This window comes from Melanerpes formicivorus, unplaced genomic scaffold, assembly GCF_026170545.1.
Source record: "Melanerpes formicivorus ecotype bairdi unplaced genomic scaffold, bMelFor1.0.p_v2 SCAF_23, whole genome shotgun sequence".
Classification (NCBI taxonomy): Eukaryota; Metazoa; Chordata; class Aves; order Piciformes; family Picidae; genus Melanerpes; species Melanerpes formicivorus.
Window position 1 is genome coordinate 6,697,084 of NW_027142375.1, and position 23,213 is coordinate 6,720,296.

A 23,213-nucleotide genomic window follows, 5' to 3' on the forward strand; every position below is an offset into this window, starting at 1 on the left:
GAACCTGCCCTCTGTGCTCCATTGACCACATTTCTCATTTTCAGCAGTGCTGCTGTACAAGCCCCCAGGGCTGGGGACCTCGACTTTGCAGCTACTATTCAGACCACTATGTGTTCACAAGGCCAACACTGACAACCCTAAAGCTGCAAATCTACAGCCAAATACGTGGCAGCACTGCTGCTTGCAGCAGATTTCGCACCTGGGCCGCTGACACTTTGCATTCCTGCCCAGGAGTGATTTGAGCCACATTTGAGAGGATGTCACAAAACTTTATTTTTCATTTATGTCATAAAATATTTAGTCTGGAGAAAAGGAGGCTGAAGGGAGACCTGAAAGGAGGTGGTGGGGAGGTGGGGTTAGTCTCTAGGCAACAAGTGCTAGGAATGGCCTGAAAGTGCACCAAGGGAGTTGTAACTGGGTAGTAGGAGAAACTTCTTAGAAAAAACTTCTTCACTGAAAGGGTTCCCAAACGCTGCAAAGAGGCTTCCCAGGGAGGTGGTTGAATCACCATCCCCGAGGCGTTTAAAACACACATAGGTGTGGTGCCAAGGGACAGCACCAGGCTTGGTAGATAATGGTTGGAGTCGATGATCTCAAAGGTCTTTTCCAAGCAAAAACAACTCCATGAGAAACATCAGTTTCAGGCAAGTACCAGCAAGGAAACGAAGCTGCCGGGGTTATTTGAAGAGCAGTAAGCAGGCTAAGACGGCTCTCCCATCTCCCGGCTGAGGTGATGGGATCAGGCCCTCATCTGTGATCTCAGCGCCTCGCACTCCCCCACGCAGACCCCCAGCTGAGCATCTGTGCCGCACAGCTGTGCCAGCATCGGGCCAGCAGCCCTCGCCGCCCGAGGCCTGCGTACAGCCACCTCGTGGCAGACCTTTCAACCCCCGGGGAAGATGCGGTGCGCCCAGTGCAGGCAGGTATAAGGGATGGCGAGGGAGGCAGAAACCGCCCTAAGGTTTCGCAGGAGAACAGGAGCGCGCCGGGCTCCCCGGCAAAGCTGCTAGGGGCTGGGGCCCTGAGCCGCAACATGGCGGCGGCGCCTCAAGCAGCGCCTCAAGCAGCGCCCCGCCGCGCCCTCCCCGCACGGTCTGACCACCCGGGCGGGGCTTGCGCTCCTCCTGCCACGCCACGCCACGCTGCGCCGGCCACGAGCCCGTCCGCTGCGGGGGCTCTGCCCCAGATACTCGCAGAACGTCGCCCTTGGCACCTCGCCTCCGGGCGCGGCTTGGCACGCCCTGCGGGCGGAGCTTGCTGCATCCTCAGGGCCCGGCGGCGGGGATCGCCCGGAAAGCCGTGAGTACGGGAGTGGGCCCGGAGAGGTGGTGGGGGCAGGCTGTCTCTGCCTCCCCGGCGCCCACGGAGAGGACCCCGGCCGCCGCCGCTCGTCTCTTCCCGCCGGCTGGCTGGGGCGAGTGCCGCGGGGCCTCGGCGTGCCGTGTGGCCCTCACCGCCCCGCCCGCCCCTCCGCACCCTCCCGCAGCAGCGGCTGCGGTCGCGCACGTTGCGGGAGCCCCGCTTTCCCTCCCTGCCAGAGGGAGAACGAGGCTGAACGGTTCCAGTTCACTTGTGGTGTTTTGAGAGGGGTTTAGGCATAGTATGTGCGGGGATGCCCTCACTCGAACGCCTGCGTGAGCCGCCTCAGCACAGTAACTAGTGAGGTGCCCGGCGGCTTGCGCAGCAAGGACAAGGGCAGCTTGGGTCCGTCCCCAAAGCGTGCGGCTCCTGCAGCAGACCCTCACACCTCCGCCTCGCAGGACATCGCCTGCAAGCCCCAGGTGTGGGTATTGTGTCCCTATAGGGTGCCTTGAGCTGCTGGTGGGTTTGTGCAGTGTCAAATGCGTGAGGCACATGCTGTAAAGTCCCCAAGGCTCAAAAGAGGGCCACGTCCACAGCTAACATTTGTTTGGTGTGGTTTTGGGGACCACATGCATGCAAAGGCTGACATTTATCGAATGTCCTTGCTAAGCTTTGTGAATCAGCTTTCATGGCTGTTTTTTCACTTCTTTACAAGGGTGAAAATAAGGTTTTGTCCTAAACCACACATCCTGTTTGTCATCACTCCCATGCTTCAGTAGCCCTTCAAGCACAAACTACAATTCTGTTAGGATTCAAAGGCCACTACCACCACTGCATGGCAGAGTTAATGCCTAACAGCTCTACTGACACTGTGGCTCCTGTGTGGTCGTCTTTGGCCTTCAGGGGTTGTATTTCCCTAACTGATATTTGGCAAACCAGTTGTCACCCCTTTCCCAAATTCCCCTTGTACTGTGCCCTTTGAGCTGGGTAAGAGGTGGCTAATCTTACCTCAAATGGCAAAAAGACCCCATATTTTTTTACATTTATTTTATAAAGGTCAGCATATGTGTGTACAGAATGTAAGAAACACTTGGCAATTACTGAGTTAGAAACACTTGGCAATTACTGAGTACTTGCTTTCGTGCTGCCAAAGGCAAATGCCAATTATTCATAAGATGTTTCTTTAGATACGGTGCCCCACGACATTGAGCTAGGGAGCTGTGATAAAGGAAAGAATCAGGGTATGATTTTAAGTGAACAATGAAGTTGCTGTACCTATTTTCACTTGCTCTTCATTGAATAATCCTCCCAGGCTCAGGCTAATTTTAAATATCTCCAGCAAAGAAGGTACTCCACCTTCCTTTCGTCCCTAGCTGTCAATCTGCAAGTCAAATCACTCTGACAGACTTTTCCTGCCACATTTGATACCTTCCATTTTAATTGTACCAAACTAAGCACAGCTCTAAAAATTTAGAGGAAGAAGATCCAAAGGCAGAGTTTTCTTAATGCTGTGCCTATAAACGGTCTGGGTGCTGCTGATCCTGGCAGCTGTTAACTTCCTAGTGTTGGGTAAAGGCATTTTCATTCGCTCTATGTCTTTGTTTTGTGAGCTAGTGGAACAGAGTATTTGGGTACATTTAAGATTTAATGTTAAAGGCACCATATGCAAAGAGGCATAACAGGAATTTGGACAGAATATTCTTGTTTTGCAGGTACAACTGCTCCAGCAAATATGCTCCCTGCAGAGACATTCCCAGCACAGCAAAATGTGGGAGTCACTGATGATGTCATTCTGAAGCTAAAGACAGCCCCATCTCTCCTGTCTGGTGAGCCTTAAGAGTCCTTATAAGCACTCTGTGGTCTTCCCTTGATGTCTTTTATCATAGTCAAAAGTGAAGTGAAACCACCATGGAGCAGAAGTTTTATAGATGGTGTTAATTGTTCTTTTAATGACATTTAGTGAGTGCATAACAATGCCAAATCATTGGGAGCTGCTTTTTGGACTTTGTCTTAACCATAAAATCTTCAGAAATTGATAGGCCTTTTGGTTTTCAGAGACTAAGCCCATGTGTGTTGCTCATGTAGGAATGGGGTCAGAAAAAGTCAACAGTCATGGAAAGCACAGAAATGGCTGAAGAAGGTTGTGGTGGGGAAGAGCAGCTAATGCCAGCAATAAGAATTCTCTTTATGGTCCCCTCCATTACAAATCAGTCGTCTGGTTGGTTGTGAAATACAGTGTCACACAAGACAAATCCCAAGGAAAAAGAAGACTAGGGTTTGGGGCTGTTGGGGTTTGCTTTGTTGGGCTCTTCTCTGCTGCAGTGGAGCTGCATTGCTTATTCTGTTAAATCCTACTGAGATTAGAACCAAGAAAATTAAGCAAGAGAAACATAAGAATGCAAAAAGTCTGTCTGTCTGCAGAGTTTAGGAAAAGGTCAGAGAACAAGAAATACAATGAAAATACTCTCAGGGCATGCAGCTGGGGCTGTGCTGCAGGCTTGTTGCAGCCACAATTACACTGAAAGTCCCAGAAGACTCCTCAGTGAAAGGTTATGTGACTTTGACATGTTTAAATCCTTTCCCTGCAGGTGATGTTGGGAAAAACCCATCATTTGCTTACACGGAGAGCTAAGAGTAGGCCACAGGGGTTCAATGAGGAGGTAGGCACTTCAACATGAATTGGTAAATACTGGAGAAATATTATCTGAAGTGTGATTTGGAAAAAGCTAGTGGAGAGGTAAGATTCCACTGCAAAAAGGGTTGTTTGGGTTTTTAACTGTGTCCTCCAGCTAATACTAAACTGTGGAGCCTGTGGTGCAGCCACTAATATCTGACACTAGTATCTAACATCTGTGCAGAGCAAGAGAGGTGATTAATCATGAACATGTGGATACCCAGTTGGGACATCTTGTGATCTTAGTTGAACTTTGCAGTTAGTGTCAGGCTACAGGCTGGGGTCAGAGTGGCTGGAGAGCTCCCAAACAGAGAGGGACCTGGGGGTGCTGATCGACAGCCACCTGAATATGAGCCAGCAGTGTGCCCAGGTGGCCAGGAGGGCCAATAGCATCCTGGCCTGCATTAGGAATAGTGTGGCCAGCAGGAGCAGGGAGGTCATAGTGCCCCTGTACTCTGCATTGGTTAGGCCACACCTTGAGTACTGTGTCCAGTTCTGTGCCTCTCAGTTTAGGAAGGACATCGAGGCTCTTGAACATGTCCAGAGAAGCGCAACAAGGCTGGGGAGAGGCCTTGAGCACAAGCCCTATGAGGGGAGGCTGAGGGAGCTGGGATTGTTTGGCCTGGAGAAGAGGAGGCTCAGGGGTGACCTCATTGCCCTTTAAAACTACCTGAACGGTGGTTGTAGCCAGGAGGGGGTTGGTCTCTTCTCCCAGGCAAAGAGCACCAGAACAAGAGGACACAGTCTCAAGCTGTGCCAGGGGAAGTTTAGGCTCTAGGTGAGGAGAAAGTTCTTCACCAAGAGAGTCATTGGTCATTGGAATGGGCTGTCCAGGGAGGTGGTGGAGTCACCATCCCTGGAGGTGTTCAAGAGGAGATTGGACGTGGCACTTGGTGCCATGGTCTAGTCATGAGGTCTGTGGTGACAGATTGGACTCGATGATCTTTGAGGTTTCTTCCAACCTTGGTGATACTGCGATACTGTCAGCTGGGGGATTCAAAGGAATGCTACCAGCTTTGAAAAACTTCATTGTGGAAATGCCATTAAATCAAATAACAGGGAGTTGAAAAATTAAAAGGGATTGTTTTTTTTAAGATAAAAACTTTAGACCTGTGTGTTTAGCACTTCTGAATGGTCTTTTTTTTTTCCAATGTTTCCAAGTTTAGCCACTTATCCATATTGAAAAAGCTCCTTGTAAATAGAGCAAGCTGCACTGCTTGGGATCAAGAAAACCTTACACAGTCAGAAGTGCTCATATTTTTTCAATTAAAGCCATTTGCAAGCTGGAATAAGGTGATGTATGTAGCTGTTCAGCAGTTGCAAATAGCATATGTCCAATTTAGCAGTAATTATGCTAATGGAAAGTGGAAAATTGGCAAATACTGAAGGTAAAAGAGGTTCAGAAAGAAAAACAGAAATTAATGAGGACTTTTCAGGGGCGTAGTTCCAACCCCAAAACTTAGTCACTGAGATGCCAGCACAAATACATGTTGCTTTTTATAGAATAGTTGTTATCAGCCATAAAAATGTTTACTCCTTGCTAAAAAGATAAGATAATTCATGTGAATAATACCCAGCTGCCTTATGTGGAGTGAGATAACTTTTTATGTTAGGCAATAAAAGAAGGCTCCTGCAGGGAGGCAGAGATCCCCTGCTGTTGCACCAGCGCTCTCCTCATCCCGGCCGGGCTCTGCGAGGTGCTCACTAGTGGATTCCTTGGAGTTTCAAGTAAGCTGTGTATGTTTTTTCCCTCCCTAACAGATTAATTACATGTGGGTGTTCTTCAAAGGAGTTTTTCCAACTAGAGACAGGACTAGTTGTTTTTCTCACACATTTACTTGCTTCCTCCATGACCTACGTGCTCCTAAATGCCACGTGTTGCTGTTGTGCTGTTGAAGCCTATCGTGCCTATCGTGTTTGCAGTGCATCATTCTTTGCCTATTCACTGTTGGCTTATTTAAAATCTCAGCTGAAATTTTTTTCTGTATGTTACTGTGAAAAGTTTTTTTGCTTTGGGGTAAGTGAGCTGTCGTGATTTCCCAGTGCAGAGTAGAGAAGATGAGGTGGAAACCCTTGCTATTCCTGCGGTAACACCGGTGCAAGAACGAACTACTTAAAAGTGACGCTGTAAATATTTATACTTTGCAACTTTGTTTGTTGAAAACCAGATGTATTCTTTCAGGCTTTAATTGATTCCCCAAGATGTTTGCAAAAGCCACAAAGAATTTTGTGAGAGAAACTGACCGTGGAGGGGACTTGATCCCTGTCTCCCACTTGAATGCTTCAGACAAGCTGCAGCTTCTGGGCTTAGTTACAAAGAGGAAGAGATTCTGGTGCTGGCAGAAGCCCAAGTATCATTTCTTGACAGTCACCCTGAGTGATGTGCTTACTGAAGACAAACCAATAAAACCAGGTAAAGCACAATTATTGCAGATAAAAGGAATGCAAAGCCTCATCTTTTTTGTTACTATTGTCAATTATATTACTGGAGGGCTTCTTTCAGAAGAGAGCTTTAAGGTATTCTCCATCCATGAAAATGAGATGCCTGGATCTTTTCTCACTTGACCATTCATTTCACTAAAATGAGTAATAATCAATGTTCATTTAAACAAAAAAAGTTTTGCCTAAATAGCCTACTGAAATTGAGAGTTGAAGGTTGTTAAGCCATACAGTCCTGCTGTTTACTAGCAGTGCTCTCTCAATTGGTTTTTCTCTTCCATTGGTTTTCAGGGAGCTGTGGGACAGCCCTGTAAGGAAATATGTCAATATAATGGCAAAGTATTAACCCTATTGTACAAGCAGATCTGCTTTGCAGTTTTTCATTGTGGCTGAAATGTTTTAATCATTCTTTATAAATCTTCCATAGCATCTGAGCTCAGCATTTCAGTCACCTTATGTGTTCCTAAAATGGCACAGTATAAAAGATAGTGGAGCAAAGATGATGAAAACACAGAGGAAGCAGAAGAGTTGCAGAGCTGTAAATCTCAGGAGTGTTTTTTTGCCTTCACTAGCTTGTCATATTTTATGTAAGTTTCAGTTTCTCCAGTCACTTCAGCACCATTTCAGCACTTCACAAGGTAGAAATTACTTTTATTGCTTTCCTAGTCATTGTGGAGTCCGACTTTGTGAAATACACGGGGAGGTTTGAAGACTTTGTTCAAGGAAGTATTGAAACTTCATTTGGGAAGATCAGCCTAGGAGCTGGAGGGAAGGGCTATGTGGAAAACCAGTCCTCCTTTGGAAACCTGAGGAAGCAGGAGATTGACTTGCAGCAGCTAATGAAAGATATCAAGGACAGGTATGTTTTTAATGTGGGCATTGGGACAGCCAGGAAAGATTACTGAACTTTAAGACTTGGGCTGTGCTCACTGTGCAATTGATAATGTAATGTTGCCATAGTTTGAGAATTTTGTTGTTTATCTCTCATTTTCAGATGATAAATCATATGCACAGACATATAAGTGTCTGGATTTTGAAAGCTTGATGGTCACACTTTTCCCTTGCATTTTAAAAAGCCTCTCTTCCATTTTCTCTTATATATTTGCATGAACATTACCATGTGGAATGGCAGTCTGGGGAAGTCCCCACAGGCTGGAGAAGGGGAAACATCACCCCCATTTTAAAAAAGGGTAAGAAGGAGGAACCAGGGAACTGCAGGCCAGTCAGTCTCACCTCTATGCCCAGAAAGATCATGGAGCAGATCCTCCTGGAGGCACTATTGGCTCAGAAGAATAGTGAAGAGGTGATTTGGAACAGTCAGCATGGGAGAAGAGAAGGCTCCGAGGTGACCTAATTGTGGCCGTTCAGTATCTGAAGGGGGCCTACAGGAAGGCTGGGGAAGGACTTCTCAGGATCTCAGGTAGTGATAGGACTAGGGGGAATGGAATGAAGCTGGAGGTGGGGAGATTCAGGCTGGATGTGAAGAGGAAGTTCTTCGCCATGAGAGTGGTGAAGCCCTGGAATGGGTTGTCCAGGGAGGTGGTTGAGGCCCCATCCCTGGAGGTGTTTAAGACCAGGCTGGATGAGACTCTGGCCAGGCTGATCTAGTGTGAGGTGTCCCTGGCCATGGCAGGAGGGTTGGAACTAGATGATCCTTGTGGTCCCTTCCAACCCTGACTGATACTATGATACTAAGAGCTAAGTCCTCCCTTCTTTGGGGCGCTGTACTGAAGTAACAGTATAGATTGGATTCACTGTGTTACTAGGGCATATGTTATGGAAACTGAGTTCAGAAGTGCTAGTGTACTTTTAAGCAGGCTTTATAATGTTTTTTTTTGTGTATGAGCTGCTGTGCAAGAAAATTGGATTATTTGGAGTTGAAGGAATGGCAAAGTGAGCAAGCATGGTCACTGCATCTTCTGCTAGTTGAACAAAATCCAGCAATACATCTAGAAACTCACTGGAATGCACTGTAATAGCTGAGGGGAGCTGTAATCTTAGTTTTACAACATGTGTAACACTTCCTTTGCTACTCTGGAATTGGATTTGTTTAATCTTGTAATAACACAGTGGTGGACCAAAGCCTACTTGGCAACTAGCTGACAAGTCAGGGGTCTACCTTGTATTGCAAGTCCTGACACGTGGGAGATGAGGGTGGTTCATTTGTGACAACAACGTACCTGAGGTGTACAGATGTGGGTGATGTAGTGCATTTTAACAGCCTTTGCTGATTTTCTGCAGATAAAGAAAATAGGCTTTTGTTATCAGTGCAAAAGGCATCAGAAGCAGTGTGTAAGTCTGCTTTAGATAGGCTGATATTCCAGAAATGATCAATTCCTCATTTTCACAGGAACAAATGGCTGCTGTTCTTTTAATTGTGAGCATTCACAAGTCAACAAATGCATTTTAATAAGTTTGGAATGATGGAATCATCTGTCCTGGGAAGCAACAGTCTCCCCAGCATGAGATACTTCTAAGATTCAGCTGGACAGGGTGTTGGGCCACCTTGTCTAGACATTTTTACCAAGAAACGTTGGACTAGATGATCCTTGAGGTTCCTTCTAACCTGGCATTGTGATAATAAGACACCTTACTGTCTTTGTACTAAATGCCATATTAAAAACAGAAAATCCTGGGCCTGTAAAATTGTTCTGCACCTAGTGTCAGAAAAACACTGTCAGTCAAGATTTAGAATCTTGCTTTTAAGACTTGGTAGGGTCCTGAAGCAAACCAGACTGAAGTAACTTCTGTTTAGGCTTTTACTTTGTCCTCTGCAGCCAGTTACCCACTCTGTCAAACAAATCCTCTTCTTGCCAATCAGATTTACTTCAGCATCTTGGGATTCCAATCCTGAATGCAAATCAGTACTTAGAAATGTACTATATTCTTTTAAGCATGGAAATCAGTAGCTCTACATCAAACTGGTTGGAACTGTAAATGAGGTTAATGTGTGTGCCACTTCATACAAGGAGCTAGTTCATAGTTCATAGAAAAGATGCTCATATCTTGATAAGGCCTCAGATGCAAAGTGTATAATGATACCCACTTGCCTGGATATGAAGCAAGACTTTGCTCCTGCCAGATCACTGAAAATTGTGAAGATGGCAGAATCTTCAGCACAGCACCAAGGCTCATTGGAAATTGTGGCAGTCCTTATAAATGAAAATTCAGTTACTCATTCATAAATGTTCATTGGTCTATGAGGGATTGTGTCCAGCTTCTGGCTTTTGTCTTGTTCATGGAGCTTTGTGTGAATTCAGGAGTTCAGCATTCAGGAGTGCTGCTGGCTACAAGTGGGGTTTGGATGCCAAGCACTGTTTTTCTGTCAGTCCTTGTGAGGTGAGAGTCAGCTAAGTGGTCTTGATTTCCTCTGATGGCATACATTGCTTGGGCTTGCTTGATCAATTATTGCTTTGTTTATTATTTCAGTGCATGAAGTCTAGTTATGCTGCATTTTAAAATGTTCTTCTTGCATTAGTCTGGTTAAGTCAAAACAGCAGCAGACTCTAAAAGAGGTCAAAGCCAATGTGTCTTCTGAACTAAGTCATGTGAGCCTTCAAGGTTCAGCAAGCTGGAAGTGCTGAGTGGCAGCACATTGCTTTCCTCTCCCTTCATCATGAACCTTCTGAAGGAGAATCCTCCTGGTCTTTTAATTGGATCCTAGATGCTGCATTGACTCTCCTTTTCTGGAAGGGGATGGCAGCTGAAGGATGAGGGATGAGATCCTCCCTGATGTGCAGGAGCAGTGAGGTGCTTACTGACATAATCTGCGATGTATTAAATGGTTCTTCCAGCTCTAAAAACTCAGCATGTTTTATCTTGCATTATTCTTGCTTTTTGTATCACTTTGTGCTTGCTACCTCACAGAATGCTGTAACAGACTGCTTTTGGGTCAGAGTCCTGTGCCTTTAACACAATGATATTGCTATGGATTTAAGAGTGCATTGCATCTCCTGTTTTAAGGCGTTCAATACCGTCTGCCGTGAGATGTCATAGAGAAGCTGGGTGAGCATAGAGGGCTGGGTGAGCAGATGGTGAGGTGGATTGAAAAGTGGCTAAATGGCTGGGCTCAGAGCATATTGATGAGTGGTACTGTGCCTAGTTGGAGGCCCAGGGGACAATACAGAGTCCAGTCCTACTTAACATTTTCATTAGTCATCTGGATGATAGAGGCAACTGTCATCCAGTTTGCTGATGACACAAAGCTGGGAGGTGTGGCTGATAACATGCAGAGGCTTGTGCTGCTGTCCACAGGGACATTAACAGGCCTGTCTGATGGCAACATCATGTAGTTCATGAAAGAGAAGTGCAAAGTTCTGCACATGGAACAATCCCAGGCACCAGCAAATGCTGTGGTCTGACCAGCTGGAAAGCAGCTTGCAGAATATAACCTGGGGTCTTGGTAGACACTGAGATGGACATGAACCAACAATGTGCTCTTGTTGCAAAGGCAAGAGGGGCAGAGTATCACCAAGAGGCTGGGGAAAGTGAGCCTTCCTCTTTTCTCAGTGCTGGTGAGGTCACTGCTGGAGTATTGTTTAGTATTCTGGGCTGGCTAATACAAGTGAGAGATGAGTATACTAGAGGTAGTCTAGTGAAGGGCCAAAATGGTCATGAATCAACTGGAGTACCTCAACAATTGGCTGAAGCTTGAGGAGATGGGACTGCTCAGCCTAGAGAAGAGAACCATAGGAGAGATCTTAATAAGGTGTATAAATACTTGAAGGATGGATGCAAAGATGATGGATCCAAGCTCTTTTCACTGATCAGTTCCTAGTTGCAGAACAGGAGGCAGTGAGCACAAACTGGAACACAGGAGACTCAGGAAAGATGGAATTTTTTTTGCTGTGAGGGTGGCTAAGGACTGGCACAGGTTGCCCAGGCAGGTTTTGGAGTCTCCCTCCTTGGAGACATGATCATAGGCAGCCTGCTCTAGATGGCACTGTTCAAGCATGATGATTGGACTAGGTGACCTTTCAATCTGAGCCATTCTGTATGCTTCCCTCAGGGCAAAAGATTATGAGGAGGTTGTGATCTCTGTAGTTCTCATGGGTTAACAAATCTGCTTGCTTGTTTTGACTCTTTCACTAGGGTGAAATCACTTAGGTGATTGAAGTAGGAGTTCTGAAGGACAGTGACAGCAGAGAGAAAGAAATAGGACCAAGTGGCAGTCAGTCAGTTCACATCAGCTGCAGAAAAGTGTGCCTGTCACACTTCCATCATTTCATGGGAGTGATTCCTAACTGTGATTAGCATGTTAGAAAAACCAGGTGTTACTAGCTTGATTGAAAGATACTTTTACAGTATTGCAGATTGCACTTTAATGGCACTTTCCTTTATCATAGTATCAGTCAGGGTTGGAAGGGACCACAAGGATCATCTAGTTCCAAGCCCCCTGCCATGGGCAGGGACACCCCACACTAGATCAGGCTGCCCAGAGCCTCATCCAGTCTGGGCTTAAACACCTCCAGGGACAGGGCCTCGACCACCTCCCTGGACAACCCATTCCAGTGCTTCACCACTCTCATGGTGAAGAACCTCCTCCTCACATCCAGCCTGAATTTCCCCACCTCCAGCTTCATTCCATTCCCCCTAGTCCTATCACTACCTGAGATCCTGAGAAGTCCTTCCCCAGCCTTCCTGTAGGCCCCCTTCAGATACTGGAAGGCCACAATTAGGTCCCCGTGGAGCCTTCTCTTCTCCAGACTGAACAGCCCCAACTCCTTCAGTCTGTCCTCACAGGAGAGGTGCTCCAGCCCTCTGATCATCCTTGTGGCCCTTCTCTGGGCACCTTCCAGCATGTCCATATCCCTCTTGTAATAGGGGCTCCAGGACTGGAGGCAGTATTCCAGGTGGGGCCTCACCAGAGCTGAGTAGAGGGAGAGAATCCCACTGTTGTCCACACTGAGACAGAAATAAGTGCCTAATCCTGATCCAAGTGAAGTGAAAATTCACTCTGTTATCTGTTCTTTAACACTCCTTTAGTATTTATGTGCATGGTGAGCAAATCATCCAGGTTTTTACCATGGGTTATATGAAGTCACAGAACATTATGAGACAGGAGGATGCCATTCAGAAAACAGAGGCACTGTCTGTCACTTGCACTCTCAGAAGTCTCTGGTCTTCTTGGGAAAGATGTTCTATGAAGTAATTGTCAGGTTATTCTGTAGGGAAAATTGTGAAATGCTCTCAATGAGCTGACTGAAGCAGCTAACTGTGTTCCAGTTTGACTGCAAGAAATAGGTCAGAGAGGTTATGTTTGAAATAAATTAACAAGAGAAATATTATGTGTCTCTGCTTGGTGGAATAGTGGCAGGGTGTGGGCTGGTGGATTTTTACTCCATGACACTCATCTAGAGGTCTGTATTAGAGAAGGAACAAAGCTAGGTGAAGGCTGCCACTGCAGCAAGCAGCATTGGTATGGAAGACATCAGAGTGCTGCGCATTATAAATGAAGTGGAGACAACTGAACAAGCTGAAGAATTCTGGCTGAGCAGTGTGAGAGGTTTTGAAGTCAGTCATGTGGATCTTAGGGAATAAGTTGCATTTGGGTGAGCCCATGAGTGGGGCACCTATGTCTGTACAGCTGTGCCTGCAGGTGTGTTCAGGTGACACTGCTCAGTGAAAAGATGTTCAGTTGTGGGTAGTTTGGAGCAGTGAAAACCTGTGCAGGCAGGTCACAGTGCTGAGGTCAGTGTGAGGATGGAGAGGACTTGCAGCAGCAACCACTTCTTTTGGTATGCATAGTAAATTGAGAAACACATTGCTCAGAGGATGTGTGGAGTGGGTTACTGAGAGGAACAGAGAGGAGAAGAGGGAAACATGGTCCTAGCCTCACTCTGTTGTGGATGGTGTTGTCAGTGGTCCTGCACCTGCAGGGAATAAAGACCCTTAGTCTCAGCTGTGGGGTGTAGAGCAGACTCCTGCTCTCTTAACTGTGAGAGCCTGCTCTGTTGCCAGGTGGTGTCTGTTTTCTCCTGCTGTCCATTGGTTTCTGCTTTTCTTCTTTTCTGTTTCCATTCTGCAGCAAATTGTCTTTGTGCCTCTATTCGCCACTGTTTTCCTCATGCAAGAAGGAAAAAAATGAATGAAAATGAAGGAAACCTTTACAGGCAAATGAAAGTGTTTAATTAGATGTGAAGAGTGTGAGACCAAAACTCAAGGAAACTCTTCTCTGTTCATGTTTGACCTACAGAGTTTCCATTGACCTCAGGGAGGTTATTCAAGCAGAACAAACAATCCAAACCCCATAACCCTTATCTTTCAAATTATCTTTGTTTCAAGAGGGTTATACTCTGTGTGTTGATAATGGGACTTAACAAACCAACATCTCCTTGTCTTTTATGTAGTGTGGCCTTCCAGTATCTGAAGGGGGCCTACAGGAAGGCTGGGGAGGGACTTCTCAGGATCTCAGGTAGTGATAGGAGTAGGGGGAATGGAATGAAGCTGGAGGTGGGGAGATTCAGGCTGGAGGTGAGGAGGAGATTCTTCACCATGAGAGTGGTGAAGCCCTGGAATGGGTTGTCCAGGGAGGTGGTTGGGGTCCCGTCCCTGGAGGTGTTTAAGAGCAGGCTGGATGAGGCTCTGGCCAGCCTGATCTAGTGTGGGGTGTCCTTGCCCACGGCAGGGGGGTTGGAACTAGATGATCCTTGTGGTCCCTTCCAACCCTGACTGATACTGTGATACTTCTGAGTGCTTGAGCTCAGCTTCCCAAGGTGAGAAGGATTATAGTGATGTAGTCTGGGTGATGATGAAAGAGATGGTAAGAGTGATGGTTGTAGAACAGAAACCAAAGCTCTGAAACATAAAAAAATGCAATGCAGTTGGTGTGCCTGCATGCACAAGTGCTCAGGGGGTTAGCTCAGCCACCTCCTGTTGTTCAGATTTATTCTTGATACTCAGTGTTGACGAGTTCATCTCTTGCACCAATACACTCACAGATTCAGTGACCATTGCCCTCAATACTTACAGCTCTTCTCTGCTTTTCAAACTTTAACCCTGTTGCATTTTGCTCTTGGTGACTGTTTTCAGTGATGATTGAGATAAGCAAGGTATTTGCTTACCTCATGTTGTCTCCTCTCTGTTGCTGAGAACAGCAGAATATTTTGCCTTCCACAGGCTGCACCCCAGTAATGACTTGTGTCCACACACCCCTCTAGGGTGGTGAGGGGCTTTATGACAGAAAGTTCAGTGCCAGAAGCCTAGAGGAGCACATTTAACTGTGCTGTCCTAAAAGAAAAGGTATTTGTTGCTGTTGGTATGGGTATGTGTCCTAAAGCTCTGAATGTGATGTTCACTGAACTTGGCAAGGAGGCCATTTCTGCCAGCTTTACAGTTGAACACATCCCACTGAAGTCACTTCAATCTTGGGTCTGAGGCTGTGGCCGTGTCTCTGACACACAATACAGCTTTGTCCTGGGGACCCCAAGTCACCTCTGTGACACAGTGCTTGCAGGGAGCTCTACATCACAGACTGAAGCAAGTAGCTCTGTGCCCCTATGGTGTTTGTGTCACTGCATAGCCTCCAGTTCTGCAGCAGCTCCTCCATTGCTGCCTCAGGAATTTCTTCACTGCACCTCTTTGCAAGTGTACCTGTGTCTTCTGACTCTCACTCTGCCACTCTGCTTCTGGACCTCAGACTCAGCAGTGTGAGGGGGTCTGATGGAGGGCAGAATACTGTAGATGGAAGGAAGAGTCTCCCTTTGTGAAGCGTGGAAATCATGTTCTGTGTGCTGCTTGTTCAGAAACAGCCAATCTCTAATCAGTATTTTGCTGGCTTTCCTTGTTCTGTTGCATTTGCTTTCATTTTGGGGGATATCCTGTCAGCTTGTCATCCCCTAAAGCAGATAAAAAGTACATCATGTGAACACAGAGGACAGACTGCTTTTGTGCTTCTTCATGGCATTTCTTCCAATGGAGCTTCTCAGGCTGAGTGCTAAAACTGCAAGTTCCTAATGCATTAATTTGTATTTTCAGCATGCTTAGCACACCTGTTCAGAATCACAACTAATTATTGTGAAGTACATGAGAGGCTTAATGGTCTATTCATGTGATAACTAATAGTTCTGATTTGGCAGGCACTTCTAAGAGCAGCAGTGCTTGTGATTGCTTGACATGTCTTCAGTTTTTGTTTAATCCAAGGATTCATTGCATTCCAAGCATAAAGCATGGCTTTGCACCAAAAGAAAGCAAAGAAGTTGTATTAATAATCTCAGGAATGTTTGGGGGTGCTTTTCTAGTGGCTGTGGCATTGCTTCAGAGGGATTTTCTTCCCCTTGTTTAAACAATCAGCTTTAAGGTTTTTGGACAGTTCATTCCAACTGATTGAACTTTCATATAAGCATGTAACTCTCCAAAGATCAAAAATTGCCTCAGGATATTTTTAATTTAATAAAGAACTGAGCTGACTTCAGACTTGCACAGACTGCATAAATCCAAACCTCAGAATCTAATACATCTCAAACTTTTTAATTAAAAGGGGAGATATCTCTATTTAAGTGAAGCCAGACATGCCTTTCTGTCATATTTTGGGGGATTTGTCATTTAGTCCCCATGAACAGCCATTTACAGTAAAAGAGAGGAGAAGAGACTGAATGACTTGAGCTGGGGATAGCAAGCTTTTAATCTTCCAGTGGTGGTTGCCTGTAGCTGTCCTAGTCCAGGATGGCGCTGAAGACCAGAATTTATTACAAGAGGGATATGGAGGTGCTGGAGCGTGTCCAGAGAAGGGCCAGGAGGATGATCAGAGGGCTGGAGCACCTCTCCTGTGAGGACAGACTGAAGGAGTTGGGGCTGTTCAGTCTGCAGAAGAGAAGGCTCCGAGGTGACCTAATTGTGGCCTTCCAGTATCTGAAGGGGGCCTACAGGAAGGCTGGGGAGGGACTTCTCAGGATCTCAGGTAGTGATAGGACTAGGGGGAATGGAATGAAGCTGGAGGTGGGGAGATTCAGGCTGGATGTGAGGAGGAAGTTCTTCCCCATGAGAGTGGTGAAGCCCTGGAATGGGTTGTCCAGGAAGGTGGTTGAGGCCCCATCCCTGGAGGTGTTTAAGCCCAGGCTGGACGAGGCTCTGGCCAGGCTGATGTAGTGTGGGGTGTCCCTGCCCATGGCAGGGGGGTTGGAACTAGATGATCCTTGAGGTCCCTTCCAACCCTGACTGATACTATGATACTATAAATTTGGTCACAAACAAGCCCCATGCCACCTCCCCTGTTGAGAAGCACCTGGTGGCACGCCTTCAGCAGGTAGAAGGATGTACAAAGACATGGCTGTCAGGACTGAATGGTGACAAGGAGATAAATGAGACCAAGAATGGCCAGATGGCTGGAGAGTGGTAGCAATGAACTGTGAGAAGGAAGGGAGACTAAGGCTGGGAGCCACAAACAGCTGGTGTCATCCAAGGGTACAACATAGCCCAGAAATCACATGAAGGGGGCTTGTGAGCTGCTGGCTGTGGGACAAAGATGAGTGAATGAGAAAGAGAGAGAAGAAATGGAAGTTGACCTGGTCAAAGAGAGAAAACTGAGAGCTGTTGTGGGAAGTGGGGCTTGATTACAAAGGGAGAAACTAACCAGACTGGAAGTTTCCTTGCTGTATGTTCCCCAATTTACAGCAGCTTGACTGCAGCTTTTTTGAAGCAGAGCTTTGTGATGTGTATGTAGCTAACACTATAATTTTAGAGGCTTATTATGTATTGTGCTATTGTAGGCACTTCCATTGTGGGTGTGCTTCCATAATGTATGTAGTAGCGTGCTAGGCTGCAGGGGGTTCATAATCTGAACCAGGAGCACAGCTCTTGTGTTTGTTCTCCCTGGTAACTTTCTTGGTTGAAGTCATTCTTTTGAGTGAAGACTGCAGGGTATGACCCATTGACTTACTGATATTGATTGTGCTAATGTGAGACTCTGAAGAAAACAGTTATCTGGTGTCCCCTGCCATGGCCATGTTAATGCCAGCGTGAGGTCACGGTAGCAGAGAATTCAGTCTGGTGTCTAGGAGCCTAGCTGGTTATTTTTGTATTATACTGAAAGCTTCAAGTTTTCCTTAGTTCTCCCTTGTGGTTTTTTTTGTGTGTGTGTATAAATAGCCAAACAACAGCTATTTTTGCTCAGAGTAGGGAATCAAGAATTCAATAGATGCATTGGGACTTACTGCAAAACACAGATATTTACTGCTGCCAAATAACAAAAGGGGACATCATCCTTTTGAGGAGACTGCTCATGCCGTTGTTATCTTTACAATAAAAGCTTCTTCAAACAATTAAGGAAATGTTGGGTTGTTTTTTTTTCCCCTCAGTTCTAGTATTTACGTTGCTAATGGCATCTTTTCTTTTTCAGGACAATAAATCTGAGCAGTAGTTTACTGCAACAAGTGATAGAAAGAAAACGTGAAGTTCTGTGCATCTTGAGAGAAAAGATAATCACAACTCAGAAGTGTACCATCTCTGAACACATCCAGACAGAGGAAAGAATCAGCGCTGTCATGGGATGCACTACGAGAACAGTGAAGGTGAAAGTCATTAAAAATCTGCAGGGAGGATACATTTGCATACTGTCTGAGAAGAAAGTGCCATTTCTCCCAATAGACTTCATTTTCCATGCTTCCTTAGCATGCTTCCTTAGCTCCACTGAGCCTGCAGTGTGCCCAGGCGTCCAGGAGGGCCAATGGCATCCTGGCCTGCATCAGGAACAGTGTGGCCAGCAGGAGCAGGGAGGTCATTCTGCCCCTGTACACTCCACTGGTTAGGCCACACCTCGAGTACAGTTCTGGGCCCCTCAGTTTAGGAAGGAGGTTGACTTGCTGGAGCGAGTCCAGAGAAAAGCAACAAAGTTGGTGAGGGGTTTGGAACACAAGCCCTATGAGGAGAGACTGAGGGAGCTGGGGCTGCTTAGCCTGGAGAAGAGGAGACTCAGGGGAGACCTTATTGCTCTCTACAACTACCTGAAGGGAGGTTGTAGACAGGCAGAGGTTGGTCTCTTCTCCCAGGCAGCCAGCACCAGATCAAGAGGACACAGTCTCAGGCTGCGCCAGGGGAAGTTCAGGCTGGAGGTCAGGAGGAAGTTTTACACAGAGAGAGTGATTGCCCATTGGAATGGGCTGCCCAGGGAGGTGGTGGAGTCGCCATCATTGGAGGTGTTCAGGAAGAGAATTGATGGGGTGCTTGGCTGCATGGTTTAGTTGATGAGGTGGTGTTGGATGATAGGTTGAACACGATGATCTTGAAGGTCTCTTCCAACCTGGTATGGTCTGGTCTATTCTATTCTATTCTATTCTATTCTATTCTATTCTATTCTATTCTATTCTATTCTATTCTATTCTATTCTATTCTATTCTATTCTATTCTATTCTATTCTATGTTGAACTCACTGTGCTCCTCAGCTGTGAGGAGCAGAAAGGCAAAATGGTTTTATGGATGGTTTTTCCCCGTTGCCTTCCTAGCAAAAGATGCCACCTTGCAGCGTGAGCCAGGCATGGGGCTTCCATCAATGATGTCAAATTGAGAGCCATTTTCTATGTAGCTTCCTGTCTACAGCAGAACATAAACTGAATTGTTACTCAGTGAAGGTTGAAGAGCAGAATGCATTGCTGAAGCACATTTGTTGGAAAAGCCAAGCAGTTATTCAAGAAAGAAATTTGCAGGGTCTGCTGAGTTGTGATATTTATTGAGAAGCTATTTGAGTTTTGATCGTGGGAGTGGAGATTAGCTGCATTGTGAGGATATCTGAACAGTTGCCTATGAACTGGGAAGGGATAACCAAAGTCAAAACATTCTAAGGTGGTTGTTTTTTTTCAAAGCTGCAGATGAATCATTGCTGTGTACAGGGTGTCTCCAGTAGCAGAAATCTAGAAGTTGCAGTTCAGCAACCCTCTGCCCAGTGCCACCTTCCTGGTACCAGTCTCCAACTGGGCAAAAGGGGTGGCAGGGTAGAAGAAGGCAGGACAGGATACTGAAATGGGTACCCTTTGCCTAGTGACATAGCATTTCCTGTGTGGCAAAAGCTGCACCTGGAGCTCAACTTTTTACTAGGAGAGGGTAGGTAAGAGTTTGAAAGCTGCTTTTGGTATTGTACCTGCACCTCACTGCTCATCCAGTTATTTTCATAGATGTCAAATGTAACAAGCACATTCTCTCATTCTCTCTCTCATTCTCTCATTGGAGGTGTTCAGGAAGAGACTTGATGGGGTGCTTGGTGCCATGGGTTAGTTGTTTGGGTGGGTTGGATTGGTTGATGGGTTGGACACGATGATCTTGAAGGTCTCTTCCAACCTGGTTTATTCTAAATAAAACAAATTCTCTCTCTTTCTTCCCCTTAATTAATGCTGTGTTGAAGCCACACAATAGCTGAATCAGGTAAACAGTGGAAAAACAAATCTGTTCTCTAGGTTTCAGTGAGTGAAGATGGAAGTATGATGAAGGACTCTAGTGTGATCCTTGAAATTCCTCCTGCAACCACTATTGCCTATGGAGTAATTGATCTGTTTATAAAGCAGAGTGGCCAGTTTGGTAAGTACAAAGATCGTCTTGTGTGGCACACAGTTCAGTTGTGGACAGAGCTGTCTGTTGGGCAATGTTTTTTGCATCTCCTTGTGCATGAAGATGATGGTGATTGTTATTTGTGCTGTGAAATGCTGCTCTTCTGTGTTGGTGATGGTTTTTCACTCGTTTGAATAAATCATAAAGTCAGGATAACTTGGGGTTCAGGAGACTGCAGGTCGTCTAGCTGAAGCTCCAGCTCAAGGCAGTTAGGTCAAGCTGCTCATATCCTTGTCTATTCAAGTTTTGATTGTCTCCATGGACAAAGATTCCATCACCCTGTTCTCATGTTTGACCACCATCATGGTGCACCTGGCTTTTTTGCCTTTATATCTAATTAGAGTTTCCCTTTCTTTTCAACTCTGTCTCCTGCTTTTTGTCCTGTCATCATGCAGAAGAGTTTGGCTCTGTCTTCTCTTCCTGCTTCTGTTGGGTAGCTGCAGATAGCATTAAGGTTCTCCCTCAGCAGTATTTTGTCCAGGCTGGACATACTCAGTCTCTCATCTTCTTATGATACATGATCTCACGCCCCAGGGATCTTGGTAGCTGTTTGCTGATTGCTCCAGTATGTGAATGTCTGTCTTGTACTGAGTACAAAAGTGGGCGCAGCACTCTCAGTGCAGTCTCACAAACTCAAAGATCACTTTCATTGATCTGCCACACTCTTGTCCATATGCAGCAAACTTCAAAGCTGCAAGGGCATGCTGCTGATGTTCTCATTTGTTGTCCAGGTCTTTCTCTGAAATTCTGCTGCTAGCTAGCTGGCCCTCAGCCCACGCTGTTGCCTTCAGCTATTGACAGGGAGAGTGAACTGAATATAAATTGATGGTCAACTAGGACATTCATGCTAAGAAAATGATTATTCATAAAATACAATACAAGACTGGAATTTAAACACTTCTGTTTTACACTTGCATGTATAGATTGTTCTTAGAAGGGTTGCACAAATGTCCTTGCCACGCTTCACTTCTTTCAAGTTGAATACTTTCAGGTGTCAAGTTAAAAAAGGTTGAAATTGGCTTTGTGGAGGAGTAGTAACCCTGCTCTGCAGTACTGCCTAAGTTGTTCTTTCTTGTCTACCCTCAGTTAAACTCTCTGACCTGAAGGAGGTGTAAGGGACTGTTATGCAAGAAGGAAGGAAATCAGATGGACTGTGCAAAGAACTGATGTGGAAAGAAATAGTTGAAGCACAGTTGAGATTTGAGTACAATTCCTTTGGATATGAAATGCAGGAGATGCTGTGCATCATTCTCCTTTAACTGACTTCTGATACCAAGGAAGTCTGTACATTCAGGAATGTAAATAAATCATTTCTTACAGGTTACATGATACCTGAAATGTGGAATTGCTCTGGCACCAACTGAACACTTAGATAGCAGAGGGCATTGACTTCAGGGTTATAATACAACTGTAATACAGAGAAACAAGGTGCAATTAAGGCTGACTACACAGGTGTATAGCTGATAACCTACTGGTGTGATTGCTGTCTGAAAATTCTTATGGCCTGTTAGCTGATTATCCTTGGGCCCTGTTAATGATCTGTATTCCTCTGCTCCTTTTCTACTCCTGCTGTTTTCCACTTTTTTTCCCCCCTCTTTGTATTTAATGCTACATCTTTTAAGATTCAAACCCAGCATGTTTTGTCTCACAACTTGCTGCTTTTAATTTGTTCTATCTTCCCTTGTCTGACTGTCATTGAGAAAGTGAAGTGGAGGAACTGACAACAAAATGAGGGATATGCCAGCAAGACTAAGTATGGTAGAGCCTAACCTTCAACTTCTTAATGTCTGAGCAGTGATCAGAGTCTGTTTATGAAATTAAAATAGCCTTTGAAGTTAAATCCAGAGACTAATGTAGTCTTTTCATGTGAGACTGAAAATCACCAGCAGCAGGTGTAATGGTTAATGAGATTCTCTTCATAGATAATTACAGATTAAGGTTCATGTAAGCTGGAGTTCTTTTATTGCTTTTCCTGTACCACTGGTAGTACTTCAGTTATTCTGTAAGGAAGAATGATATATAAACCCCCTTGGAATGTTCTGGCTGATGTGACTGGACATGCTTGGACATGCTTGGCCACAGCAACCTCATCAGTGCTATAGGCTGGGGTCAGAGTGGCTGGAGGGCGGCCAGGCAGAGAGGGACCTGGGGGTACTGGTTGATGGTAGGCTGAACATGAGCCTGCAGTGTGCCCAGGCGGTCAAGAGGGCCAATGGCATCCTGGCCTGCATCTCTTCTCCCAGGCAACCATCACCAGAACAAGAGGACACAGTCTCAGGCTGCACCAGGGGAGGTTTAGGCTGGATGTTAGGAGGAAGTTTTACACAGAGAGAGTGATTGCCCATTGGAATGGGCTGCCTGAGGAGGTGGTGGAGTCACCATCACTGGAGGTGTTCAGGAGGAGACTTGACAGGGTGCTTGGTGCCATGGTTTAGTTGATTAGTTGGTGTTGGATGATAGGTTGGACATGATGATCTTGAAGGTCTCTTCCAACCTCGTCTATTCTGCTCTATTCTATTCTATTCTGTTCTGTTCTGTTCTGTTCTATTCTGTTCTATTTTTTTGGATAAAAAAAAAATAGAAAGAAAAAAAGTTCTAATCCCTTTCTCATCCCTTTACCATAATGTTTCCCTGTAATCATTCTGGTTTGCTTCTACAGGTTAACTTTCCACTACAGGTAAAATCTGTCCCTGTTACAGACATGACAGGTTTGTGTCTCTGAAGTCTCCCTGCAAGCCCTCTTGTTCTTGCTTCACCAAATAGAAGCTATAGTAGCACCTGGCTGACTTGCTTGGTCCTGTTCATTGCCTTATGTGTGTGACTGAATTCCATTTTCATGTATGTAAATTAAACAGTCCTGATTTTATTCAGCTTCTCCATGCAGAGGAGACTCTTTGCCTTTGATTGTTTTCATTGATTTTCTTCACTTTTGTTTCTTTTTTGATAATGTTTCTGATTAGCTAACAAGGTCTAACCACTGGTGGAGGTTTGTCATTGATGGATGTGTTAGGTATATTCTTTCATTCACTTATTTTCCCTTCTCCCTCTCTCTCTTTTTTTTTTTAAGACTGTGGCAATTAATGAGCTACAGAATGAGCAGTCCTGGTACTACAGAACTTCCAGAGTCCTGTAGTTTCCTCTGAATGGAGTCCTGTCACAAGGTTTAGCAACCACCTCTGTATCTCTTAAAACTTTTCACATGATCATAGTATCATAGTATCAAGTCAGGGTTGGAAGGGACCACAAGGATCATCTAGCTCCAATC

General features: G+C 45.5%; 1 protein-coding gene across 4 annotated transcripts in view; it reads left to right on the forward strand.

Annotated features, from left to right (window-relative positions):
• Window positions 1-1,223: 1,223 nt before the first annotated feature.
• GSDME (gasdermin E) overlaps window positions 1,224-23,213 on the forward strand; it is a 32,135-nt gene continuing 10,145 nt past the window's right edge. The window contains exons 1-9 of one of the 4 annotated variants that reach the window (XM_068152412.1): window positions 1,224-1,299; window positions 3,015-3,128; window positions 3,891-4,039; window positions 5,143-5,269; window positions 5,590-5,704; window positions 6,159-6,389; window positions 7,082-7,274; window positions 17,751-17,922; window positions 19,798-19,918. In XM_068152412.1, the coding sequence (XP_068008513.1) occupies window positions 6,179-6,389; window positions 7,082-7,274; window positions 17,751-17,922; window positions 19,798-19,918 (697 nt within the window). In that variant the 5' untranslated portion in view covers window positions 1,224-1,299; window positions 3,015-3,128; window positions 3,891-4,039; ... (1 more) ...; window positions 5,590-5,704; window positions 6,159-6,178. Of the gene's footprint in view, window positions 1,300-3,014; window positions 3,129-3,890; window positions 4,040-5,142; window positions 5,270-5,589; window positions 5,705-6,158; window positions 6,390-7,081; window positions 7,275-17,750; window positions 17,923-19,797; window positions 19,919-23,213 lie in introns of those variants that run through there. The other 3 variants (XM_068152411.1, XM_068152413.1, XM_068152414.1) reach the window with 3 other exon arrangements.